At 43.3% G+C, this 26,027-nt stretch overlaps 1 protein-coding gene across 4 annotated transcripts in view; it reads right to left on the reverse strand.

Moving 5' to 3' along the window:
* The window catches only part of LOC135235928 (glutamate receptor ionotropic, kainate 1), a 54,229-nt gene that overhangs the window by 8,903 nt on the left and 19,299 nt on the right, over positions 1-26,027 (reverse strand). For 2 of the 4 annotated variants that reach the window (XM_064301991.1, XM_064301990.1), the window contains exons 2-13: positions 22,682-22,849; positions 21,771-22,028; positions 17,469-17,650; positions 14,920-14,973; positions 13,078-13,251; positions 12,088-12,231; positions 8,250-8,357; positions 7,853-7,897; positions 4,808-4,921; positions 4,439-4,642; positions 3,252-3,475; positions 1,003-1,121 (exon numbers count right to left, since the gene is read on the reverse strand). In XM_064301991.1, coding sequence (XP_064158061.1) covers positions 1,003-1,121; positions 3,252-3,475; positions 4,439-4,642; positions 4,808-4,921; positions 7,853-7,897; positions 8,250-8,357; positions 12,088-12,231; positions 13,078-13,251; positions 14,920-14,973; positions 17,469-17,650; positions 21,771-22,028; positions 22,682-22,849 — 1,794 coding nt within the window. The remainder of the gene's footprint in view (positions 1-1,002; positions 1,122-3,251; positions 3,476-4,438; positions 4,643-4,807; positions 4,922-7,852; positions 7,898-8,249; positions 8,358-12,087; positions 12,232-13,077; positions 13,252-14,919; positions 14,974-17,468; positions 17,651-21,770; positions 22,029-22,681; positions 22,850-26,027) is intronic. The other 2 variants (XM_064301992.1, XM_064301993.1) reach the window with 1 other exon arrangement.

Consider the following 26,027-nt stretch of genomic DNA (forward strand, 5'->3'; position numbering starts at 1 on the left):
AGCGAAGGCCGAAAAGATGAATTGCGGGAAAAAAACCCGAGCTGATTCAGGCTTCGTTCTCTCCAGATTCATCACCCTCTTTGCAATTCAAAGAGGGAGGAAGGAGTGGCTTTGTAAGTAAGCGGGGACACGTTTTAAATGAAAAGGTCTCTTAAGCGAAGGCAAGCAGGGTCACAAGCAGTTGCGGTCCTGATTTACCTCTCACACCCTGAAGGAAAGAAGTAGTCCCCCACAATCCAACAAACACCCATGCACTACAACAATCCATCCAGACGGAAATCCCAAAAATGAAACGATCGTTCATTTTTTTGCCAAAAAAAGGTTACTATCAGCTAGATGTGCCAGATCAGGTCATAATGTTAGATAAGTACCGATGGCTTTCAAAGGAACTATGTGGAGATCACACAAAGGAAAACTGAATGTTACAGGGCAGGATTAAAATGCTGAGACCTCACCACACTAGGGCTGTTTTTGCAGGTATTTTGCATTCTCAACCTCACTTTGGTTGTACGTGTATGTTGTGAAACAGGATTGTGTTACTATATCGTATCCTTTTGAATCATATCATAGAAAGATTTGTGATATCGTCAAATATCAAGCTGTTGCCTCAAGAATAAAATGTATCCTATGGTGGTTTACACCCCTAGTAAACAGCAGGGAAAGTGAACTTTGGACCTTGACTGCCAGGCCAGCCTGATGAGGTGTTCTGAGGCACTGAGGAGGCTGTCTAGAGGAGGTAAAGTGGAGGTAAAAAGTGTTATGCGAGACAAACTCTCAGACAGGAGCCCTAACCAAGCAGACAGGCTTGGCAAGTCGGACATTAAACTTTAACGTGTGCGATTATTTCAGACAAATCTTTATTTCATCAGAAACATCAAACGCTAAAAGGGCATTGACCCTTGCCCTCCTTCCACCCCACAACCAAAACTCCCCTTTTTTAAAATAAAAATGGCTTCCCACTTCGTCTGGTTGATGTTTCCCACAGCACTGCATCTTATGTACCTTGCTGCATGAGGGCTCCCACTCCAAACCAGAAGCTGTTGAGCAGAGTGAAGTTGTTCTCAACCACGTCGGAGTCCGGGTTGCAGGGGTGTGGATTGTACCACTCGTAGGGTGTGAACCTGGAGCAGGGAACAACGTACTTCCTAAAACACCGTTCAAAAAGGACGCTTTATAAATAAGTAACTGAAAAAAGCACGTGCGAAACAGTCCAACAGTACATGCATAATACTTTTTTTATATACATAAAAAATCATTTTCATCCTTACTTAATAATTCCATCACATATAATGTCATAGCCTCTGCTCTCCATGAATCAAATCTGTTCTTTTGAAATGACACTGTATTATAGCTGTAATTATACAACATAAGACCAGAGATGGAATTTCAAAAAAAGAAAATATATTTATATACAGTATATATTGGGGAAAAAACTGCCATATTTGTAATAAGGTCAGAGGAAATATATACTGTATATATAGTGAGTGCCATAATGTTTTGGACAAATATATATATATTTATTTAAGGCCATTTTTATACATTTTGGTTTCACCATGTATAAATTGCAACACTTTTTATAAACAGTAATTTCAGGGTCATAATGTTTGGGACAAATGGCATCACAGGTGTTTCTGATTAGTCAGGTGTTTTCAATTGCTTCCTTGGTGGAGGTATACGAGAGCTATCAGTATCTAGTATTGATTCTAGCCTTTTGATTGCCTTTGGAGTCTGTTCCTGCCGTTTGTCAACACGAGGACCAGAGTTGTGCCAATAAAAGTCAAGGAAGCCATTATGTGGCTGAGAAATAAGAAAGGCTAACCTTAGGCAAACCAAAATCAACTGTTAGGAGTATCATTAAGAAGAAAGAGAACACTGGTGAGGCTGGTAAGCCAACAAAGGATATATATATATATATATATCCCAACAACTGAAATAGGCAATAATGAAACTGCCTGTAAGCTAACTATTGAATTTTCAACTGTCCTTGAAATGGCAATCAGGGCAAACAGAAGGTATTTGCATTTATTAATTTAGGTTATTCTGAGAAAAAGGAATTTCCTCAAGGTAAATGTGTGACTTACGCAGTGTACTTTCCAAAAATATACTTTCAGAGAATAGGTTTTAAAATAGAGAGGTTACTGTGACCGGACCCTACCGCTGCGCTGGTAAGGCCCGTTCACAATTGTGTGGTAACAAACCAGATGAGCTGAGTTTGAGGTCTGCAGGCATCTGTTTGGCATGTCACCTGTTCGAGTTTGCCTGTTTTTGTTCCTTGGGAACAGCTACATTGTTTCCGCGATACGCACGTACACCCAAACCGCCAAAAAAAAAAACACCATAGAGAAGCAGACAGCAAACAGCCTCCGATGATTACAGCCATCCATTACGATGATCCAAGCAGACAGGGTTTACATTTTAATCACCACAACAAAACTCACCCCCCCCCCCCCCCCAAGAGCATTTGCTCCCCTCTGCTTAAGACAGCTAGTCCCGCCAGCTACCGACAGCTGTTCCGAACACCTCGAGACTGTTAAACGCAGGATTTCAATAGGGACTGAGAGAGAGATCGCGCGCGACAGACTCCGAACACATCTCGCCGTGTGCGCGAAAGACAATGACAAATTGGCTAGGTGAGACGGGGGAGTTTGTGCACACAGCTGTTCAGCCTGGAGATAGAGAGAGAAAGCTGGTGTGTGATTTCCACGCCGCCTGCGAGACACTCTGAAGGTGTTTTAATCCGAAAGAGAGCCTCGGAACTGCTCATCTACATACCCTATTGAAAAATCTGAAGAAAAAAAAATCATCATCTGATGGTAATTAGGTGATTATGAGCATTCCCACTCATACAACCACCCCTCTAAGAGAGCAATTAATGAAGACTAATGCTTCACGCTACTAAAAATACTCAACCTTTAAAAAATGGAACAGCATGAACTAAGAAAAAAAAACAAAACAACCATCTCTCCTTTTGTGGAAAGAACGATATTCTGTAAGAGCAGAAATATATTTTTTTTCCCAGAAGCTTCCCGTACCCTCATTCAAATTTATTTCGCAAAACAACCACCTCTCCTTTTGTGGAAAGAACGATATTCTGTAAGAGCAGCAATATATTTTCCCCCCTAAGCTTCCTGTACCCTCATTCAAATTTATTTCGTAATGCCTTCGGTCAGCACAATAAGCCATGTTGGAAAGCCCTGAAGCTGAACTCCCAGCCCGATAACGTCGGGGGGGGAGGGGGGGGTGCGCCTTACCTGGCGATGACGAACAGCACGCAGCTGACCCCCAGGCACGCCAGCAGCACGTACATCCAGATGTCGGGGGACAGCGGGTTGAGGAAGGAGAACACCCCCGGGTTGGTGCCGTTGGGCTTGTGGTACAGGATGCTGATCCCCAGGGTCATGAACGGCTTGGAGAAATCGATCACCTTCTCCCGCACGTAAGTGATGGTCAGCGGAGCCACCGCTAGATCAGCTACCTGTCGTCACGACAACGGGAGTAGTGTCACGTGAGCCACGAATGATACTGAATTAGTATTCTATAAATAAAGGGTTAGCCTTCACGCTCTGTACTCAAACCCCTGAGTCCATTACTAACTAGAAAGAATGCACTCAGCAGAGTGCACACCTCCGCCACGGCACAACAATGCTCCTCACATGAATGTCCACAGTAAATGTCTTGCCAATCCAATCATCACTTTTTGAGAAATGTTTGGCCTGATGGTAGCACTACAGGAAAGGTCAAGGGGACACCAAAATCGATAGGTCCCTTCCTCCTCGGAACATGAAGGTGCATCTCAAATTTCATGGCAATCCGGCCATCACTTTTCCAGGTACAACATTCACAGACAGACAAATGGACGGACGGATGTCTTTTCATAACGTCCTCAGGGAAGGTAAAAATTGTCTGACAAAATATATACTTTTTCCCCTAGTTGAATTACATAATGTGTTACTTCAATTGCAATAGACCGGGAGGTCATAATTCTGGCCCAGGAGATTGCAGGTTTTTATTGTTCCTCAGCACCTAATTGACAGTTTATTACTCAGTTAATTAAAATGGAATGCAATGCAACTCGACTCTCCTGGTTTCTTAGGTCTAAAATTGTTGCTATTAATGTGTAAACAAAAATCACCAAAACCTGTGAACCTCTAGTACCGCGTCAAGCCTGAATCCAAACGCCACAGAACTACCCAGCAGCTCACCAGAGTCGGGGTTCGACAGCGAATACATTGTGATTGTGGTTGCATGGTAACAACAGATGTTCCAGTCACCATCTTGATGAAAAATTCTAATTTGCCTGTCCATTGTCTGACAGACAGTTGGGCCATCCTACTGTAAAATACACCAGAACCCTTTCCTTTATAAGCTGAGGTAAAACGGAATTACAGTACCCTCAGGCATTCGGGCGAGATTCACAGACAGAAATGGCGGGACTCACGTGGTCTATAAGCTCTCGGACCATGCCGTTCCACTCCCCCTTGTCGTTCTGCGCCCCGTACTTCCCGTCCGTCACCAGCTTCACCTCGTACGCGAAGCCAAGGATGTTCGACAGCTCTTTCAGCAGGTCCAGGCAGTACCCCTCGAACCGGTCGTTGCCATACAAGGGTTTGTCTGACTTCTTGTACATTACATATGGGTTTTCCTAAAAAAACGAATAAAATAAGAGACAAAATTAATTCCAGAAACGAAGGACTCTGTCTGTTAAATAATTTGTGACTTTGAAAATGAAGGTCGCAAATCAAATGACTTAAATTACTCACTGCCAAACATGCTAAATATAAGCATGCTTCTGTCCACTCATTCTTACCAGAATAGTGGTGACCACCAGAGTTCTGTTCGCCATGGAATCCGTGACGTTTGTGGACTTTTCCTTGTTGCTGTCAGTCAAGTTAAGGCCACCGTTGGAGTTCCAGACTCCAATCTATAACGCAATCCCAAGAACCATGTCTTAACACACCGACCGTGAAGGTCAACGACCATCAAGAAAAAGCACAAAAAAACACAAGTAACACATAATATGAAATTATAAAGGAAGTTCTGTGTAACCCTTTGTTGTGTGCGGCAGTGTAAACCTGAAACTAGAACTATAGCAAACATATAACACTTTCATGTCTAAAACAAACTCATATAAATACTACCAAAGCAGAGCTCCAAGTGCAGAAAGAGTAACATGTCAGTATTCATACCAATGTACGATGAACTATTGTACTAGACTTAATTTACTATATTTAAAGAGGCGATGGTGTGTAAAGAGGACTCGGGAATGGGTCTGTTCATAGTTAAATGTTAATTTCGCTCCGTCAGAGTACATTTGATCACTGATATACGCCAAAAACTCTGCTAAAGTTAAATTAATAAAGCGGGTTCTCTATTTCGCCGAGCCGAGCGGGGAACCGCATGTCCCAGAGGTCAATCTTCAAGAGAGCACTACCATCTCCCAGCATGCCTAGCAACCATAAAGCCCCCTGCCATGAACTTTAAAAAAGTCAAAACTCTAATTTTACACTTTCTAGATCTTACCAACAATCACTTATAAGTGTTGTACCTCTTCTTTAAAAAGTGATCACAAACATTTGGGGAGGTTAAGTCAATACATATATGCTGTACCGGTAAAATGAATTTCAAATTTCAGGTAAAAAAAATAAACAACATGAAAAATACAACCACACACCTTTTACCAAAGTGGATTGCTTATGAGAATGAACAGCACCAGAGGTTTAAACACAACCCCCCTTTTCACACGCTTCAACAAATAATATATACACCGTGTCTTGGAAGAATGCGTAAACACATACTGAGACTCAACCAGACATTGCAATTATGAACAACATTAAATCCACATCCATAAAGGATAAGAGTAAAATGGATTAACGCTTTTTCTTGTTTGCATTACGAACTCTGGTTTGATTGAGATTGATTTCCCATTCAAACTCCATCCGTTATTCCCAAACTCTGGACTCTGGAGTTCTAAATTCCTGTGATCAGTTAGAGAAATGAGAGAGGAAAAAAGCACTGAGAACAGACCATGATCTCACCCACGGGACACTCACCCAGGGGCTAAAGGAGTTAACTGGAAAAATCAGCAGTTTCTCAGTAACTTCAGAGTCAATAGCAAAATGCACCATATGTATATGTATTCAAATGGCAAACGGGTTCAGATGCAGAACCATCCTGTTTGGGAGCTTGGAGAAAGATCTTCTATGTTCAGTTATTTCTTAAACACAGTCTGAACCATGTATTAAGCTGTGTTGCATTGTTCAGTTTTGTTATGTCTGTTACAATACATTTACATGAGTTATTATAGGGATGGAGGTGCAATTAAATATTTTGTTCTTATCCCTTTCATAAAAAATCCTGTGGCACGTCACAATTTCATGCCTTTTTAACAGGGCCAATTTGTTTATTCTTCAAAATTTAGTAACTTAAGGCAAGTTATTAAAATTGGTAACTTAAGGCAAATACAGATGTATTTCTTAAGTACAATGAAAGATCCACTAGCATCAGCTCAAATGACAGCAGTGTTTGACAGCTGAAGACCATTGAGTATTTGAAGTATCAGTGTGATTTTTACTCCCTAGGAAATAATCAGTTTTAAAGTTCATAGACATGAAGCTAACCTGACAAATGCATACTGGAGAATTATTCTAACAGCTTGGTGCATTTTAGACCTGTATTGACTACTGTATTCTGGTTTCCTCTGGGTGCTTCAGTTTTCTCCCACGGACCAAAGACATGCAGGTAGGCTAACCGGAGATTCTAAATTGCTCATAGGCATGAGTGTGTGTGTGAACAGTGTGTGTGCCCTGCGATAGATTCGCGGCCAGTCCAGGGCATATTCCTGCCTCTCGCCCAATGCATGCTGGGATATGCTCCAGCACCCCACGTGACCCTGCCCAGGATGAGCGGGTACAGAAAATGGATGGATGGAATTACTGTATTCTGTGGCAATGAATGGGGCGCAGTGGCTGCATCGGTAACTATGTGGTAAGAATAGCACACAATTGTATAAATGCCACTTGAAAAAACAGGAAAATACTAAAACTGAAAGACCTCCTCTATTACCTACAAGTGACTACCTTATCAAAGGTTTAGGTTGGTTATAGCCTGAATATAATTGTATACACCCTAGGAATTCAGATAACACTTTCTTGGAAACACCTCTTTAGAAAGTAGGTATTTCAGTGTTGGATTCTTAGCATTTACCTATTTTTTTTCTGAGTGGTAATTATCCAATTATGTGCTATTTCTTACCGCATATTTACCTGGTAAATACAGAGTACTTAGGGGACTGTGAAGGGAAGCATTACCGATGCATCCGTGTGAAGAAAACAATCAGCGAGGGAGCTGATTGACTCCAGCAATCACAGAGGTTTCTCTCTTAAGAATGTCAGGAGAAAACAGGTCAGAGGGTGAGAGAGAGGAGCATCTGCCTCCTCATCGCCGTGTTATTGTACTTTCATTAACCGGGCCATAAACGCGCGTTTAATGCGTCTGTTCAGCAGCCGTTTCCCCTCACAGTAACGGACGCGCTCATCCGTCGCGCGGAAAAGAAGAAGAAAAAAAAAAAAAAACGCCGTTCGCGGCGTTATCTGAACATCCGTCAGCGGCTTAGCGGAGTCCTCCGTGACAAACGGGGGCTCTTCCCTGAGTGATGCGGTCGTTGAGGTGTCACACGGTAGCAACAACACGGGAAGCTGTTGCCCTGCGCCCCTGTCTCCATTGGAGATTAGCAGGGGAAGGGAGAGACAGAAGGGAGGGGGAGGGGGAGGGGGAGGGGGGTTTTTTCTTTCGGCCGTGGGGGAAACACAACAATCACACGAAAGATACCACTGCGGGGGGCCACTTTACAAACCTTTTTCCACACTTTATTTAGGCGGTTAGTGCCCTCGACAGACGTCTTTGCGAAAGAGGGGGGAGAAGAATATGAATGGAGTGATGTCATTCCACAATTCAACTGCAGCAGGCAGGCACACTTTGTCAAAATGTTGGGTTTTCTATTTTAAAAACTGAAATGACTAGAAAAAAATACTATGCAATACATTTAATATGTACACCAGTGGCTGTACGCAACCTCATGTGCAAAATGGCTTTGAGAAACACATTATTATTTTTTAAAATTAATTTATTCATTTATTCTTTGTAAAGGATGTGCTGCAATGCATACATGTAAAATGCCCACAAAATATAAATTTACTCTGTGTAATTTTTTCCCAGCATGCACCCTGGTTAACAGGAAATGTGCCGGTTACCTTTTCCATGCCGTCCTCCTTGAGACTGATGACGTCCAAGTCAAACTCCTTCCGCAGGCCGTCCGTCTTGTTTATGACTATAAGTCCCGTCAGGCCGTTCCACTGAGCCTGGGTGGAGACAAGGGTGGGAAGGGGGGGGCGGGTGGGCGAGGGGGAGACAGGTGGAGGGAGTCAGGCGTTCATTCTCCATCAGCCACATCCCAAATAGGGCGCCAAATCTCACCTCAGATAGGGCACCAAATCTTACCGCAGACAGGGGGCTAAATCTCACAGAAGCAAAGAAAATATGCAATGAATTAGGAAATGGAAGAAAGCAATGGAATCGGTCATACAACTTACATTGGAGTTAATTTTGCCTTTGTTACCTTCTCATGTTTGAATCTAAATTAAATCTACATTAATTTCATTTCAGATATGCATTATGGCATGCCATACATAGTTTCAACTGCTCTCATTTTTTATTTGGCCGTTTACCACTACTTCTAACAAAACCTGACATTCCCCTCGACAACATTTAAAAATACTGCAGCATGTCCACAGTAGGAAATCATCAAACTCAATTTAACACAAAGTGTTGCTTGCAAACATCGTTGTCAATCATCATTGTCAATCATCGTCTGTGCTTAATTAGTAGCAATTACTTTATCAACTTAGAGATATTGAGGTGGTGCAAATGGGACAACTGTTTGGCTGGCCACGAGGCTATCACGACCTCTAGACAGCAGAGGACTGAAGTACCATGTGCAAAAACAAGGGTAGACAAACCGGTGGCCCTAATTACATGTATTGATTCATTACTCTATTAACGTTACAATCTATCATATTTTCATTAATTATAAAAGCATTTAATATTTTTCAGAAAATCAATCCAAGGACACCTAAGGGAGACCCATCCACAACTCTAAGCTCTTTGGGGTCTATAAACGTGACTTCGGGTTCTGGATATTGTGGGGGTCTGGTTGGGGGTCCAGCTTTCCTTGCTAGTTTTGGTTCCCTGAGGTCTGGGGCCGGAAACTGCTCAGAGAGAAGTCGGATTAGTTCTCAGATTGTTAATGCCGGCCATAATGGAGTCTGCTCTGCCGTATCACTCCGTCAGCTTAAATGTTCATTAGTTTGGACGGGGAGGGCTCCAGGACTTAGCCGTATGGTGAGAAATTGTCTTTGCAAAAGGCAGCCTCCACGTAATCAATCATTTGCAAATCTAAAAGGAGAAATGCCAAAGAGACCACTTCAAGCCTTCAATCAAAAACCCTTTGCCTGGGTGAAAAACAAATTTTCCTATTTATCACTTTTTTTTCCACCCACATATCTGTTTCCCCTGCTGTAAACCACTGAATAAAATTGTATTAACCGTTATGCACCTTATCTCCAGCGGGAGTTCAAATACACTACATTTTAATTACAAAAATGTGACAGAATTTACACCACAGCCTAACTTCTCACAAACAATTATTTTGCGTTTAACTCCTAACCAGACATGCCATTATATAAACATTATGTGCGTAATTCTAATCCCAGGAATTCAGTTACCGCACACTATCCAGAACGATTATCCCACTAGAGCCTTCTTCTTCTTTGTGTGTGTGTGGTGACGGCCATAGGTTTTCTGACAGCTGTGCTGTCAAGGCTCTAAGGGCAGGGGGTTCCAGAGGCACTGGACTGTGCCACTCTCAACACAATTCCACACCTTTCTCAGCCACCAGCAGCGAGAGCAGGCGTCGGTGTGTAATCACTCAGGAGCGAGAGTAATCTACATCATTATGAAGTCTATCTCCCTTCCAGGCCTTAAAGTATGATTAAAATAAAGAGCAACAATAAAGTCTGCAGTGCCAGAGGTGATTCTGGACTTAATGGTCCCCCCCAACCACCCACCACCCAACACCCCCCCCCCCCCTCGTCCCACCCTCGACGACAGAGCAAACACTGAAGCGGGTGCCCAGGGCTATCTGTCCTGTCATTGGACAGTTATCAATAATAAACATGCAAGCAATAAAGTGGAGAAGGACTCTTCATGACACCGGCACAGAGAACATGTATCAAACTGAGGTATGGAGAAGTACAGCTGGCTGTAAATGAAACACAGTCTACTGTAAAGAAGATGTGAACGCACATTTTTCAAGCCACAGAATAAATTTAAACGCTTTAAGAAAGGCACTGGCTAACGACTTTCACAATTTTGTAATTTAGAACAGCAAGCATTATTACATTTCATATCAGGAACCCAACAGCAGAGAAACAATTGGACTATTTAAGTGAACACATGGCAAAAGCGTGTGCTATTAAAATCCAATACTGCAGCAATTGTCTGATAAACAAGAATCACACATCTGGCTTATTACCTATTTAACAGGCTGGAAATCAATGACATATTTCAGGTGAAGTGCAGTGCTCAAAAGTGCCCTAGAGGTGCCCCACTTGGGAGTCAAACCAGCAACCCAGGCGGTTACAAGCCCACCCCTCTAACCACTGCACTGCCCCAGTGTGCAATTTATTGAGAGCCAGCACTGAGCCTTGAATTACAAAAACGTTTCCAACACAGCTTGGCCTGCGCGGATACTTATCAGCTTGGGAAGATAAGAGCTGTGATTCAGGGACCAGTCAGTGGCCTTTGACCCTGCATGCTGTCACCCCCGGAACCCGACTCATTCCCTTTCTCTCTTTCATTAAGCAGCTCATCCCTCCCTCTCCCGCTTTAACGGAGGAAGGAAACGAGGAGGCCGAGCGAGTCGTAATCACTGCGTCCGGCGTAGGCCGTCTCAATCAAACCGGCATCGATTAATTAAACTGAAGCGCAGTAATTTCACTTCAAGTAATTCCGACCTCGCCCCCCAAACCCCCTGTTGATTTTCCTGGATTTGCCATAGACTTTGGTCACCGTTTGCTATACTGCCTCCAAGCTCTGTATGTATAAGCTGCTTGCTGTGTTAGATACTCCAGACTCTGTTACTTGGACATAAGAGCCCTGCTTGGACCAGAGTGTTAGATACTCCAGACTCTTAGATACTCTAGACTCTGTTACTTGAACAGAAGAGCCCTGCTTGGACCAGAGTGTTAGATACACCAGTCTCTGTTACTTGGACAGCGCTGGACTCCGCTCACTCCACATTGGCAGCTATGCGGTGCGGCCAGAGAACCGCCATTGTCAGCCATCCAGAGCACAGAAGGCTGGAAACGCATTTATGGATGTTTGGAACATGGCTGGGCTTGAAATATTACTGCGTAATACGCTTCCGCGGACTCATTTAAAGCCCATTATTCATTTGATGAACAGCCCGGGCAGGCAACGGCTTTCAACCCAGACGTGGGGAAAAGGGTTGACTTACGATGCGATGCTTCACCCAAGTGAATTAGTTTGAGAGGATTTGGGATTTCAGTGTTACTGTCCTGAAAATACCTCAATATGCCGTCATGGCCCCCCTTCCGCAATCATTTATTCAGCACAAGAAAAGGAATTTATTTTTTCTTCAAATTTTTATACTCTGTACTTACAAAAAACACTTTGATATTTTGGTCTTGAGACTAGCCGTCCTCATACTGTAGACTGAATCTGTGCGGGAGCAGTTTACGGAGATGGGGTGCATTGAGAAGACAGGGCAGTGAATCACCAGCTAAACCGCAGACCCCTTACCCAGGGGAGCACAGGATGTGCTGGATTATGTCGATACTCAGCACTTAATTGACAAATGAAGGCAGTCGATTACATAGTAAAACTCAACTCCCCAGCCTTCTCAGTCCAAATGTCTCAAATCACTGGCCCCTTATTTTAAGGTGGAAAAACACCCAATGGACTCTGAGGTTCTCCAGGCCAAGACCCGGCGGACCCCTGCGCCAAACGTACCTCTTTGAACATGTTCATGAAGCGCGGGCCGAAGCGCCAGGGCTTGTGCCTGTGGCACTGCAGGGAGCTCACGGTCATCTGATTGGCCCGCTGCGACGCCACGGCGACCATGTACACGGCGTCATACATCAGCGCCGCCTCGGTCTGCGGCGCAAAAAGCATTATGAGATCAGCTGACACACCAGGCTGCTGGAGCGGAACTCTTCTCCGCAAAGAATATCGGACTGAATTCCGATGTTCTTAATTCCGCGTTGACTCGTACCTTAGTTACAAAAATAATCTAAATACTGTGTGACATCATGAAAGCAATTTGAAACACTGGGCAACACATCATAATTTTCTTCAATATCGCTGAAATTCAAACAGAAGAGATTACCTTGTTGGACACTGGTTTTATAAGTTAACAGGACCATCTGTGTTATTGTAAAAACTCTGAATGGGTTTTTAATGAAAATTATTTGATAATATTATTATTACGTGAGTTCTATAGTGACTTCATTTACCGCATTGGAGCTAGAAGTGCTCCATTTCAGTAGATTTTATACTGAACATTTTGTTGTGTGCTATTGTAAATGTGACCCAAATACATGTGTAGTTACACTGTAACTGCAAAGGTAGCTATAGTGGAACCATCATGTACACACATATTGTTACACAGTACCTACAATGTACTATGAATGTTTGAATGGTCAAGATTCTGTGCTCTGGGATGATAATTTGCTAGCTCACACTTACGATCGCTACCTCACACTTGAAATATTATGGTTTGACTGCAGTTAATTTTGAAAGTCACACTTGAAGCACCAAAGCAAATAGTTTTTACAGCAACTATGATGTAAGGATGCATACACACCACAGTTTCACTCAACCTACATTTGCAGTAAGAGTGTAATTACACAGTTATTACAGCCTGTTAACGTAAAAGTGGAACCATAATGAACTACTCAATGAACTGAGAGACTGAACAGACAGACGAATGAAAACTCTAACCGTCATCATGTCGTCCAGAAGTCCGCTCTCGGGTTTGGGCGGGGCCTGCAGACGCTCCATCGACCACTTCTCCACCACGGAGGCCACTTGTGCATTGTCAATGTTGAGGAGGCGGAACCCGGTCATGTTCACGCCGCTGTATCTGTAAGGCTCCAGATCCAACGCAAACAGGTCCTGCAGCAACGGGACAGGACACTGAATATAAGAGGTACACAGCACCCCCCACCTCTGTTTTAAAGGGTTACAGCAACGGGACAGGACACTGAATAAGGAGCAAGCAGCCCCTCCCCCCCACCCCCCCTTACCCTAACCCTAACCCTAACCCCCCCCCTTCTGTTTTAAAGGGTTACAGCAATGGACAGGAACTGAATAAGAGCACACAGTCACCCCCCACCTCTTCTAAAGGGTTTACAGCAATGGACAGACCTGATAAGACAAGGGACCACACTCTTTTTAAATGAGGTTACAGACAACGGAACAGGACACTGAATCAGGGGCAGACGCCCACGCCACCCCCCACCCACTCTGTTTTAAGGGTTCAGCAACGGAACGGACACTGAATACGGATCAAGCGCCCCCCAACCACTCTGTTCTAAAGGGTTACAGCAATGGGACAGGACACTGAACAAGAGGCCTGCCCCCACCTCTGTTTTAAAGGGTTACAGTAACGGGACAGGACACTGAATAAGAGGTACACAGCACCCCCCACCTCTGTTTTAAAGGGTTACAGCAACGGGACAGGACACTGAATAAGAGGTACACAGCACCCCCCACCTCTGTTTTAAAGGGTTACAGCAACGGGACAGGACACTGAATAAGAGGACACAGTCACCCCCACCCCTCTGTTTAAAGGGTTACAGTAACGGGACAGGACACTGAATAAGGAGCAAGCAGCCCCCCCCCCCTCCCCACCTCTGTTTTAAAGGGTTACAGTAATGGGACAGGACACTGAATAAGAGGTACACAGCACCCCCCACCTCTGTTTTAAAGGGTTACAGCAACGGGACAGGACACTGAATAAGAGGCAGGCAGTCTGTTTGTTTAAAAAGGTCACAGCAACGGAACAGAGCTTTTATATCACAGATCATTTTATTACGTTTTGGACTGTATAAATCACATAAATCGAGTCAAGGAAACGGTTAGTGAGTTGCGTACACGAATTACTGTGGAAAATTCAGTGCAGGTTACTTCTGGGGAGCTTACATTCAGATCCACACTCTCTAGACCAGCCCTGGTCCATGAAGGCAGCAGGATCTGCTTGATCATGTTTTTGCCTTATTATCGGCAACCAATTTAGGGTCAATACACCCAGTGAGGTGAGACAACTGTAGAGTAAACTGCTTTAGTTGATCAACCGGTAACAAAGAAAACCAGCATGCCCAGGGCCCCAAGGAAGCCCAGGTATAAGCACTCACTGTCAGCCTAGTCGAGCTGAATGGTCTGCCCTGTTCATTACATTTCCACACCTTTTCACTTCTCATCATATTCTCTGAGAGCATGCGGCTCTTCAAACACTGAGCTTAACAAGGGCTGCGAAGGGCCACCTTCCCCCTTATAAAACAGGTCACAAAGCACAATAGGGTGGCAAATGAGTTTGCAAAGGCTAAAATCAGAGCTTGGCACAGTTGTGGCTCAGGAAGCCTGGCTGGACAAGAGAGATGACGTTCCTTTAAGGAAATGCTGCTAGGCTGGATCAATAAGTAATCTTAGAGCAAAGCAAATTAATTGTAATATTAATGACACCATTTTGAGAAAGATTATATCATGGTATACCACAAAGCAATATCATAAAGGTTTGCATGCACTGTTCACTTACTGTACATATACACGCTGTGTACTTACTAGAGTAGTGAAGAAAAAATGGTAGTATTCTGTCATCATCCCCATGGACAATATCTGCAGAAAGGACAATGGTTATTGTTTCTCATTTTTTCATTTTTACCTCTCCTGTTTTTATCACAGTTTGGAACATCCAGTTTTAGGCAGAATCCCCAGCGAATTTGGCAGAGCACAGCAGCAACCTCTAAAAGACACCACATAATTTCACACTACAGAACAGCACTGTGCCACCAGACTGGGCTTCCTCTGCAGTAGCACAGGCGAACCATAAGGAGTCGCTGCTGCGCTAGTATGAAACAGGGAGAACCCTAGCGACATGAACAGCCCATCCCCGGGTGACGCTATGACCAATCGTGCGTTTCTTTAAATGGCTGCTGGCCGGACAGGCACGGTCAGGCTTCCACTTCACGCCGCGGCGGAAAGCTGCGATGAGACACAAGCGCTTCGGTTGGCCGCCACACCCGAGAGGAACCGATAGACAGGGCTTCACACAGCTGTCCCACCGAATGCTGCTTTCAGCACTTTCCACGCAGGGCCAGGTTCGGTCCCATCCACCGGCTCACAGATCGCGCGTCCATCCGCTAAACGGCGGCGGGACGGCCCGTCAGGTAGGGAGCATCGGCGCGGCGCGTTCGACAGATTGTGCTCATTATGGATTTGAGTGCTCCGCGTGAGCTTACGACTCTCCGAATGCCAGTTTAATACCCCCCCCCGCCAAACACGCCTCTGCCATTTCCTATTATTCCCGCTCTTCACAGTGCTCGGTTTTATATTTGTACACACGTCTGGCCAGAGACGGGCTCTCCGTAGACATGGGAAAGTGGCTCATCGCTGCCAGGGTTAAAAAAAAAAAAAAGAAAAACATATCGCTCCTGAGACTGATAGCATCTCCAAGCGTGAGATGTAAAGGAAATATAAACGAGTAATCACCTGCGGGCCACGTGGATGCATTCAAATGGATGATATGCAGTGGCCTTCCATCCACAAGAGAGCATAAAAATATATGGTGTGAAAATGCTCATGTAGGGTCTGCTTTTCTCCATCCAATGCGCACTTTTATGCATTTTCAGTTCTCTTTTTTCATTTTTATGGAGGAACTATGCCGGTCGTTCAGCATTTTCGGCAATACGTGTTTACAGCACCTTCTCATACGGTGCATGTAGTCTAAATGGGTTTCTCTGTCCTCATCTATAGTGAGGACAGAGAGATTGCCAACGCTTCCAGCACAGTTCTGATGTATCTTATGCAAATCTGTTATTTGTTAGTTCTATTTCTGTATCGAAGTACTCTGTAAAGATCATATTTAGACAAACGTAAGCATTCAGACAAGTCTTGTCCTTTGGGGTTGCTGTCACTGAGCTTTTTTTTTCGTCAGCGCTAAACACCACAAATGAGGATCTGACAGCAGCAGGACGTGTGTTAGCGTTTAGCGCACACGCTAGGGAAGCACACCTGGACACGCGACTCTCTCTGCCTCAGAAAAAGCAAATTGAGCCTAATGAGGCTTTTCAAGAAAAGCGTTAGAAGGCAGAATGCAAATCCATCCCACTCCCCTGCTTTTCTATCTTCAAAATGCACAAGACCCGGAATCCAAGAATCCCCAAGATTTACTCTGACCTACTTCTCAGCTACCCAAGGCTGTTTTTCTATTTCATATCAGGTGGGATTCAAAGTTATAAGCAGAGTAAGACGTTTAATTTCCTCTCCGGTGGCCATTTTAAATCCTTTACCAATATGATTAAAAGTAATAGGCATTCTGTATTTACAAAATAACATGCAGGCATATAGTACATACGTAAGTACATATCGTACAAAAGTACAACATACTGGTGACACTTAACAATAAGGTCACATGAATTGCCATTAATTAATGTAGGCTTTAACATGAATTAATGATGTATGAAATACATTAAATAAGCATGAAATTTAGTTACTTAACTAATACAGTTAGTGAACAAATACATTAACTAAAGTATTAGTTACATGATTATGTATACATTAACAAAACATAAGATAAACTTATAATTAGTGAACATGAGATGATACATGCACTGTATTTTTAATCCAAATATGAATTGGCATTAACTAATGTAACTGTTAACATTAATTAATGGCTGCTGTGGGTGCAGGTATTTGTTTTAGCCCACTGCTAAGATGCCTGACTCTACTCGTCAACAACTTCATTGAAGACTACATTACATTACACTACAGGCATTTGGCAGACGCTCTTATCCAGAGCGACGTACAACAAAGTGTATAACCATAACCAGGAACAAGTGTGTCGAAAACCCTAGAGAGAAGCACCGTTCCAAGTGCAGGGAACAACCGCATAGTTCAACTTGGACCCTGTAGGTTAAACTGATTAACACTAACACAAACGAGAACAGCAACAACGCAGTCTGTGCAAAAAATACAAGCAGTAATTAAGACACAATAAGACTACGATAAGTTAATTAGTTGAATCCGGTGCCGACTGGAGACCCCCTGGCTCTACACCGTCCCCCCTCGGGTGAACAGAGACAGATACAGGATACAGACTGCGTTTCACTCACCTGTTTGAGAATGACCGCAGCGGTCTGGTAAGAGCAGTCGAAGATCACGTAGAACTCCTTCCCCTTCTTCATCTCCTTCAGGAGAGGCCGGGCGTCCTTGTTCCCGGTCGGGAGCTGACGGATTTTGATTTTAATGTTGTACCTGGACGGCGCCTTGATCAGCTCCTGCAGACGAATCAGACCTGTAAAGAAAAAAAGAAAAGAAAAAGAGTGTATATATATAATGCGTCATCATAAAAAAGGGACATACAAAGCAGTTAGTCAAAAAGCAAGGAGCACCTGTCTATTAATCTCTTTATTATATGTATATACTGTATGTGTACTGTAAATATAAACGTGTGTGTGTGTATGTGCGAGCAGGCGAGCGCGGGTGCATGTGTGTGTGAGTGCGTGCGTGCGTACATGAGTGTGTGTGTGTGTGTGTGCGTGTGCGTAAGTGTATGTGTGTGTTCACTACCTTGCTTTGTTCCCATCAAGAGTTTAAATTTCTCTTCCTGGAAATTACAGGGATGCAATAAGCTGTGTGGTCCAGATTAAGGATTTAGCCCCTGTGAGTTATTTAAAGACCGTCCTCCACTGCCTTCACATGGAGGGGAAAACTCAGCGCAACCTGAGAGAGAATACGAGATTAGAACGGAGGTGACCCTGCACTTTGTCCAAAGGTTTAAAGCTTCCCAAGCAGTTAATTCGGCCATCCAGAATCACTGAATTATTGGTCTGTGTCGTTTCTTTCTACAAGGGTTAACAAAAATGCAGACGCAGTCTGCAGCCACGGGTGGACAAATTCAGTGTAATCTCTTAATATGACTTCAAACCGCCTGGCTTCAATCAACCTTTGTCATCAATTTTTACTTTGCAAATGGATGCAGGTGCAACTTTTTTCTTCAGTTTGTTGATGTCTGAATTTTGATTGACACTGTATAACTGCCATGTCATTTCCAAGTTACTCACAGAGTTCAAGGATTACACACATCTAATTAAAATTAGAACTGTATAAGCAATTTATATTTAAGTAATTTCATAGCCTTAATTCCATCAAAGCCAAGTAACCAGTCATGGTGACTATTGAGTATGTTCAGCCAATGCAAAAAATAAACCATAATTAGTAGTTAAGCATCACTCAATGTTTTACTGAGGTTGTATAGAGTTCTGTAAGATCTCAGATGCTATGCATGGCTGGCCTCTTCTTGAAACATAGGTGCTCCTGGAAGTGAGGTTAGATAACCAGTAGGGGGCACTCTTCCCTCTATAGTATACCCAATACTTATGGTGTATTTTACAAAACAGGCTGAATTGAAGACAATGATAACTCTGATGTTCAGGGGTGATAACTTCATTATTGCTGTTATCACGATAATGTCCACTGGCTCACCATGTAAACTAGTGGAAGTTTAATCCATGGCACTAACCTGACCTAAAAGGTAATAATACCTATTAAAGAACTAAATTAGTATATAACATGAGACGTTCGCAAATGCAGCAACTCCCCATGATGGAATATCATGAGACAAGACAATGCCATAATATTATGAGCGTAATACTGCAACATAAAAAACCAGATATTTCAGGGAAAACTTCTACTTATTTTCAGAAGTGAATTACGCACCCTCTCTATGTCTTCCTGACAGTAAGATGTACACACAAAGAAAGAATACTGTATGCCCTTGATTTATGAAAATGTGAAATAAAAACCATCAGCTAGTCATTAATAACCGGAAGTGCATGTTAAGTTTTGTCACTTGCCTGGTTTTGATGAATGGCTCATAATTATGCAACGGAAGTAAATTGTGCTTGGAGGTGTACTTGTCATGTCTCTCATGCACGTCCCTAGAGACTGTCAACCAATTACTCAATTATTGCTCAATTAGCTTCTGTATTTAGGATTCATACACATGGATTCACTTCCAGAGTCATTAATTATTGCGCAGAAGGAAACATTATACTATCTCTGAGGAGCAGAAATATGGAGTTATGTACATTCTCAAAATTTCAACATCCTTCTGTACACTTGTGTGACCCTATTTATATGAATTTATCTTATTAACAGTAACAGAAAGTTCCAAGCCCGTCATGTCATGAATGCATGTATGTATGTATGCATGCATGCATGCATGTATGTATGTGTATGTATGTATGCGTGTATTTATGCATGTATGTATATTTGAATATATGTGTGTATGCATGTACACAGCTCTACGAGCTTGCATAGTCAGAAATACTGAAAGACTGCTTTGGATACTAGTGCCCTGTCAATAAATAAAAAAGAACAACTGGCCTGTCTCTACCACTATCATACCAACTCCACACACTAAAACGCATCGTACTAATGTACAGATTCATATCTTAATTAAACATTAAAATCTATGAAATGCGGGGGGTTGCGGGGAATGAGAGGATCCCATCTCCTGCCTCTCACCTGGTCTACCAGCCAGTCTGCCCATAAAGGCGCTCGATGCACAACCCCCCCCAATCGCACTGAATTCAATGACATCGTTGAAAGTATCAGAGTACCTATTAGCAGCCACTGAGCACAGCTAACTCACACCTCATATGAATTTGATGATAATCGATTGAAAACGTAGACAGCTCAGGAGTCATGAGTGCTTACAGTCGCTAACATTTTATTACCGGTAAACGGCTGATGCTACCTATAATTCAGTGAGGACAATTTAACAGTGTAAACAGTGTAAAAATTTAAAACTCGTTAAAAAAAACCAATTACTCTGCATCCCATAAGTGATTTTAGAGTCTTCCTTTTTAAGGCATTGCCTTTTCTATATTCCAAAGTAGTCACAGGCTCTTCTGGTAATGCCTACCCTACACTACACTGTTTTTTTTTTGTTGTTGCTCTGATTCTGCTGTTGCAGACAATTTTTTAGTATCAGAGAGAAATCATTAGTTTCAGCTTGATCAGTGCCCTGAAAGAGCAGTGATTTAGGAAAGGCTGTCATTAAATCTGAGAGTGCATCTGACTAGTCATCTGAAGCTGCTGTAATGCATGGGAGGCTTCAGTGCATGCCAGTCAAAGTCTGCTTCTGCAGCACTCAGTGTATTTATTAGAGGAATGGTTTATATTGCAGTACAGTTTCTTCTTTGTTTATTCTGGCATTATTTCTTCAAATTTTTTAATGCGTTTTCCCCAGTTTGTTATGATGAATGTGTTTTTGTTTTTTTTTTCTTAGTCAATTCCAAAGACCAGTACATTTTATTTAGGCTTTTCTTCAAATATATCATTTTGAAATGAATTTCTCTGCACGAAAACAAGATCCAGTGCACACTAACCACTTCAGATTCAAAACAGAACCATTCGAAGGACAAAATTTTATAAGGGCCAAGATGCTTGAAGGCCTTTCATATGTGATCTATCTATGTGTTGGAAAGACAAGACTGGAATTACACAAACGGTGATGGATCTTTTTTTTTTAAATCTGACTTTCCTTGTGTGGATTCAGGTTCTGAACAACTGTGATTGTTTTTGCTTACAAAGACAGCACTTTTTTGTAGTTTGAAACATAACCCAAAAGAAAAAAAAAAAACTGTTAACCTCAACAATACACCGTTCATCTTTAAACTGTCAAAGCAGAGTGCTCGCCTGAGGACACTTAGCAGCAAACTTCAGGCCATTTGTGCTGATTATTGGCATTCCTGGGTGTTAAATGTAAAACGCATCGCACTGAAACAAGCGAGTGTGATTAAAGTGAGCTTTGCCAGGAGGTCTGCTTGGTCTTTGCTGATTGGGCTGGACAGGACAGCCCAGGGCAGGGAGGAGATGAGCTCAACCTGCTGTTCTGCAAAGCTTCGGGGGGTGGGGGTTATGGGGGGGGGGGAGCGCTGTGAGTGAGGGGCGCAGTAAAACTGGCTCCCGTCTGACAGCTGCAGAGAGAGGCATCAGCCCAGCGGCGGGTCCGCAAAGAGAACTGTGGGATACCAACAAAACGCCTCGCGTCCCGCCACCAGCGAAAATGTGACGCTACAAAGAACTGCGGCTGCCTTCATTACGGTCAGAAAAGAGTAATGCAATGAGAGGCACTGCAGAGTGTTATGTGTCAGAGAGCGGAGGATAAACCGCGTGAGGGAGAGCCCATTTCCAGACGGAAGTCTAGGGTTCGACACCCTGCAGGAATGACACCGTCTGATGCAACGCATCTTAATGCGGTTTTCGCTCGACTTGCCACATTCCCCCCGAGCTGAACATTACCATGAGACGACACTGCGATGTGATGCTACGCTGTTAAACGGAGTATGACACTGCATGTACTTTTTCCGGAATGTTCCTCCTCCTCCTCGGACGAGGCCACCCACCCGTGCTGTCCTCGTAGACCACGGTGACGGCCTTCCACTTGTAGAACTGCACGATGTCCAGGATGGCCCGGCTGATGGAGGCGTACTCGGGGTACAGGTTGACGTAGAAGGTGTCCTTGTTGTCCACGGAGGGGTGCTTCCAGCGCGTCTGGATGTGCGGCACCTCCAGGGCGTTGCAGATGGACTGCACCGCGCTGACCGAGGAGCTGTGGGAGGGGCCAAAGACCGCCGCCACGCCCAACGCCAGCTGGTCGCAGGCTGGGCACGGAGAGGAAGGAGGAGTGGGGGGGGGAAACGGGGAGAGAAAGAAAGAGAGTGAGAGAGAACAGATGGGGGGCAACCAAAGAGGAATGGGGGACAAAAAAACAGAAGGACGGATTGAGGAGGGAGAGAAAGATGAGAGGAACGGGGAAAGAAATAAATAAGAGAAAGAGGAAACGGGGAGAGAAAAATTACAGAGGAATGAGGGACAGAAAAGGAGAGAGAAATATGAATGGTGTGATGAGAAAGAAAATATAGAGGAATGAGAAAGAGAGGGGGGGAGGAAGAATAAGGAGAAAAAGGATAGGTATTCCTGCAGGCTCCTGGCAGCTCACAGAGATATAATCTTCTTTGATCAAATGGCTGTTTCCATTCACTTTTCACACCCGGCTCAATAATCCAAATCAAATGAAAATTCTTCAGTAATTTACTTGCTGATTGATAATATCTTTTTCAATAATGTTTCAGAATTATAAGCGAACCGTGCAAAATGTTTCACTGGATACAGGTTAAATAACTTACCCATCTCGGTTTTTTATTACTTCATTATTATTACTGTTTTCATTTAATAAAGAGCCCAGTTCTGCAGTGTGACCCGTTCTGCATCACAGAGAGTAAATATATTTCACAGGGTAATAAGGAAACCTTACCTCTCCGGGAGGCCTCGAAACTATCAAACAGGTTTATCCTCTGGATATCATAGGTCAATGTGGTGTTTGGCATCAGGGTTCGATTTCGGTTTATATTGGTTACAGCAAATTTGAAGGCTAGTTCTTCTAGACTTATAGGCTCATTCTCAAGGGTCTCAAAAATGCCCCCTGCAGAGAGACAAAGAGAGAATGGGGGGGGGGGGAGAGAGAGGAGAGAGAGAGAGGGGGAGAGAGAGAGAGAGAGAGAGAGAGAGAGAGAATGGGGTGAGGTCAGAAAGATGATTTTAAAAAACATCATACAGTATAATATCTATCCACTGCAAACCATTGTAATTTCATTCATAGTGGTTAATGTAATGGTTTTAATACAGAGCTCATGAAACATAAAACACTGAAACATTAAAATAAATATTTTATGATGCTATGCAAGGCTTACTTGTCTGAAGAAGACGGTACAGTCAAATACAGACTAGTATGGGTCAACAGCAGTAAAATAATGACAGGACTTACGGTCCCAAAGACATATTATTCAAATAAAGACTTCAATTGAAGAAAAGATACAATTTTAGTGCTCATGAAAATATTGGCAATCATTTTGAAACATATATACATTGAGTGCATAACATATAATTTATAAATAACATAACATAAATATAAATGATTTTCCCATTGTGCATTTCAGCACATGAACGTACATTTTGCAATAAATAACTATTATTTCTTATGACAATTATAGCAGCTTCTAAAGAACTGTTCTTCAACCATTTTAAAGAATCGTGATGGTTTTCTGAAAAACCTAAATCGGGTCTTAACTTGAATCTTTATTGCTCAAAACCTAGTGGCCAAAGGTGAAAGTGCAATTGGTTGAACTTTACAGTTAGAGCACACCACATATTAGATAAAGTACCAGGTGACCACCAGCATCCCTAAGCAGGGAATAGTGCCATTATTGGAAATCAAAGGCTTCATCGCTGTTGGCATAAAGTTTAAAATGATACAGTACAGTATGACCTTAAGAAGAACACAGACGTCCTCTAAACAAACAGGCTGCTCTGCAGATAATCTCCAGGACAGGGAATTAAATGGGGAAGACTTAAAAGGATACAGACTAGACTACTGAAACAGTATGTGGTGTAGGCCCTGTTTCAACTGTATAATGAGAGCGTGAGTTTTTTTCCCCCCTTGCTGTGTCAGTCAGTCAATGGAGTGAACAAATAGAATAGAAAGTACCATCTGCCTGGAGCTAAACTAACTATGAAAGAGATCCTCTGTTATCATCAGTCACTTTCAAAAACTGTCCTGGGAGAATAAACCAATTCTCTCTAAATCCAATTTGACGCGCAATCATGCTCCTTCATATTTCAGTCACTTCCATTTCCTTTAATGTCTCCCCCTTTTTTTCCGTGCTTAACTCAGATCAAACCAGACAGGAGGATGTCTTATCTGAGGCGCGTGCGTCCCGTGTGGATTTACCGCACATCACCGGTGCGGGTAAAAAATTTACGACAGAGGACGGTTGGATTTCTCTCTTATTTTAGCCCCTCTCCCTGAACTGCACATTCAGAAAAGACGGGACGCATTAGAAGCGAGTCACATGACAAAACCGTAGAATCCAGCATCCCTCAGCACTGTCCAGCTATCGTAGGCTACTGCATGAGTCGCAACAAACAAAAAACAAAGGCAAAAAAAAGAACCAAACAGAACCAAAACACTTGGCAAACTAAGCTTCACTTATTGCATTATTGATGAATTATATTCCCAAAAAGAAAATGAGAGAAACAAAATCACTCAGGTTGGAGGTGGGCTGAAACGTCTGGGTCTCTCTGCTCATTTTTTGGATTGACAAAACAAATTTAGAAACCTTTTGAGTCCCACCTGTGCTGCAGGACCGAGAACACACATACACAGATCAAAATAACACGCTTCCCCCCGTGAACTCATCAGTAAACTTTTTTAAAAAAAGGGAACATCTGAGGATATGAAGCCAAACAGAGCCAGCTCTGATGAGTTTGTACAGCAGCAGTCTGGGGAAAATTAGCTCATTAAAGTTAAATTAATTAATAATTAAAGTTCATTTGAGGGGATGGAAGTTCTTCGATTTTAGCATGGCAAAAATCAGAGGGGGTGGGGGTTGGGGGTTGGGGGTTTTCGGTTTTTCCTTACTGACACTTCTTAAGAGTGACTGTATCTTGGCTTGCTGTGTGACCAGGCGTCAGGTGGATCAGGGGAGGGAGAGGGGAGTTGACAGAAATTCTGACCGCAGCCAATTTTTAATCCAATATAGATGCCCTTAAGGGCACTGCCACTGGGAAAGGCTGCTTCTTCTTCTTCTTCTTCTTGTAATATGCAAAGGTGTCCAGACAATGCACATACGCAATGCCGTATCTTAAATCCTGATTTCAACCCCTGATAATATTTTTCTTTGACAAGCAAAAATAGCAGACGATAACGTAGAAGTACATGTAATGGTCACCGTTTTAATTATTAATGTGATACAGGTAAAATGAAAAAGGCTTCAAAAACCTAACTACTGTACTTTAGTGGCCACACTGCATTGTGCTGAAATCCCTCCATCCCACAACACGGTCAGCATACGTAGCTGCAAAGTGCTGCTATTCATTTATATCAATTACATAATCACAAGTGTTATAATTACAACGGTCACAGATTAACTGGGTACTAAATTAGCCGCGGCCGGAGGACGAAATCGATCGCCCGTTCGCGAATCGCGAGCCGGGAGAACGACGGGGGCTGGCGGAGCGGCCGTAGGGTGGCCGCGCCGTCCGCGAAAACAATCACTGTGGAACCGCTCGTGAAATTGTGATTGATTTTGAAGGAGAACGGAATTGAGGACCGCGAGAAAAAAGGGGCTCCCCCCCGGGTTGGCGCGCGGGCGGGAGTGAATGACCTTTTTTCTTTTCGGTCGCGCCGCACCGCCCCCGGCCCGAGACTGAGAGGGGCCTTGTCTGGACGCCCGGGTCGGTCACAGGCAGGCTTTCAAGCGCCGTTCCTAATTACCGCCACCAGGCCCCAGAGAGCAGCTGCCGAAGCCTCTTAAATTCTTTAATACTCCGGGACGGAAAATGAAATTCTCCAGGGTGGGAGAGAGAGGAGACATAAGAGACCTCGCCACGGCAACGAATTAGCTTTCCGTGTTGCGATTTTTGGGGTACAACTCGGTTTCAGATTGCCTTTTTTTCCCCCCCCTCCTCCTCCTTCTTCATTTTTTTATATATTGTCACGTTCTGTGTGAAGTCAGAGTTGGTTCCAGAGTATTTTTTTATCGGGATTTTCCATGTGAATTTGAGCAGTATCAGAATCTGTTATTGTGGACCGCTAGTGTGAT

Source organism: Anguilla rostrata, chromosome 12 (assembly GCF_018555375.3).
Source record: "Anguilla rostrata isolate EN2019 chromosome 12, ASM1855537v3, whole genome shotgun sequence".
Taxonomy (NCBI): Eukaryota; Metazoa; Chordata; class Actinopteri; order Anguilliformes; family Anguillidae; genus Anguilla; species Anguilla rostrata.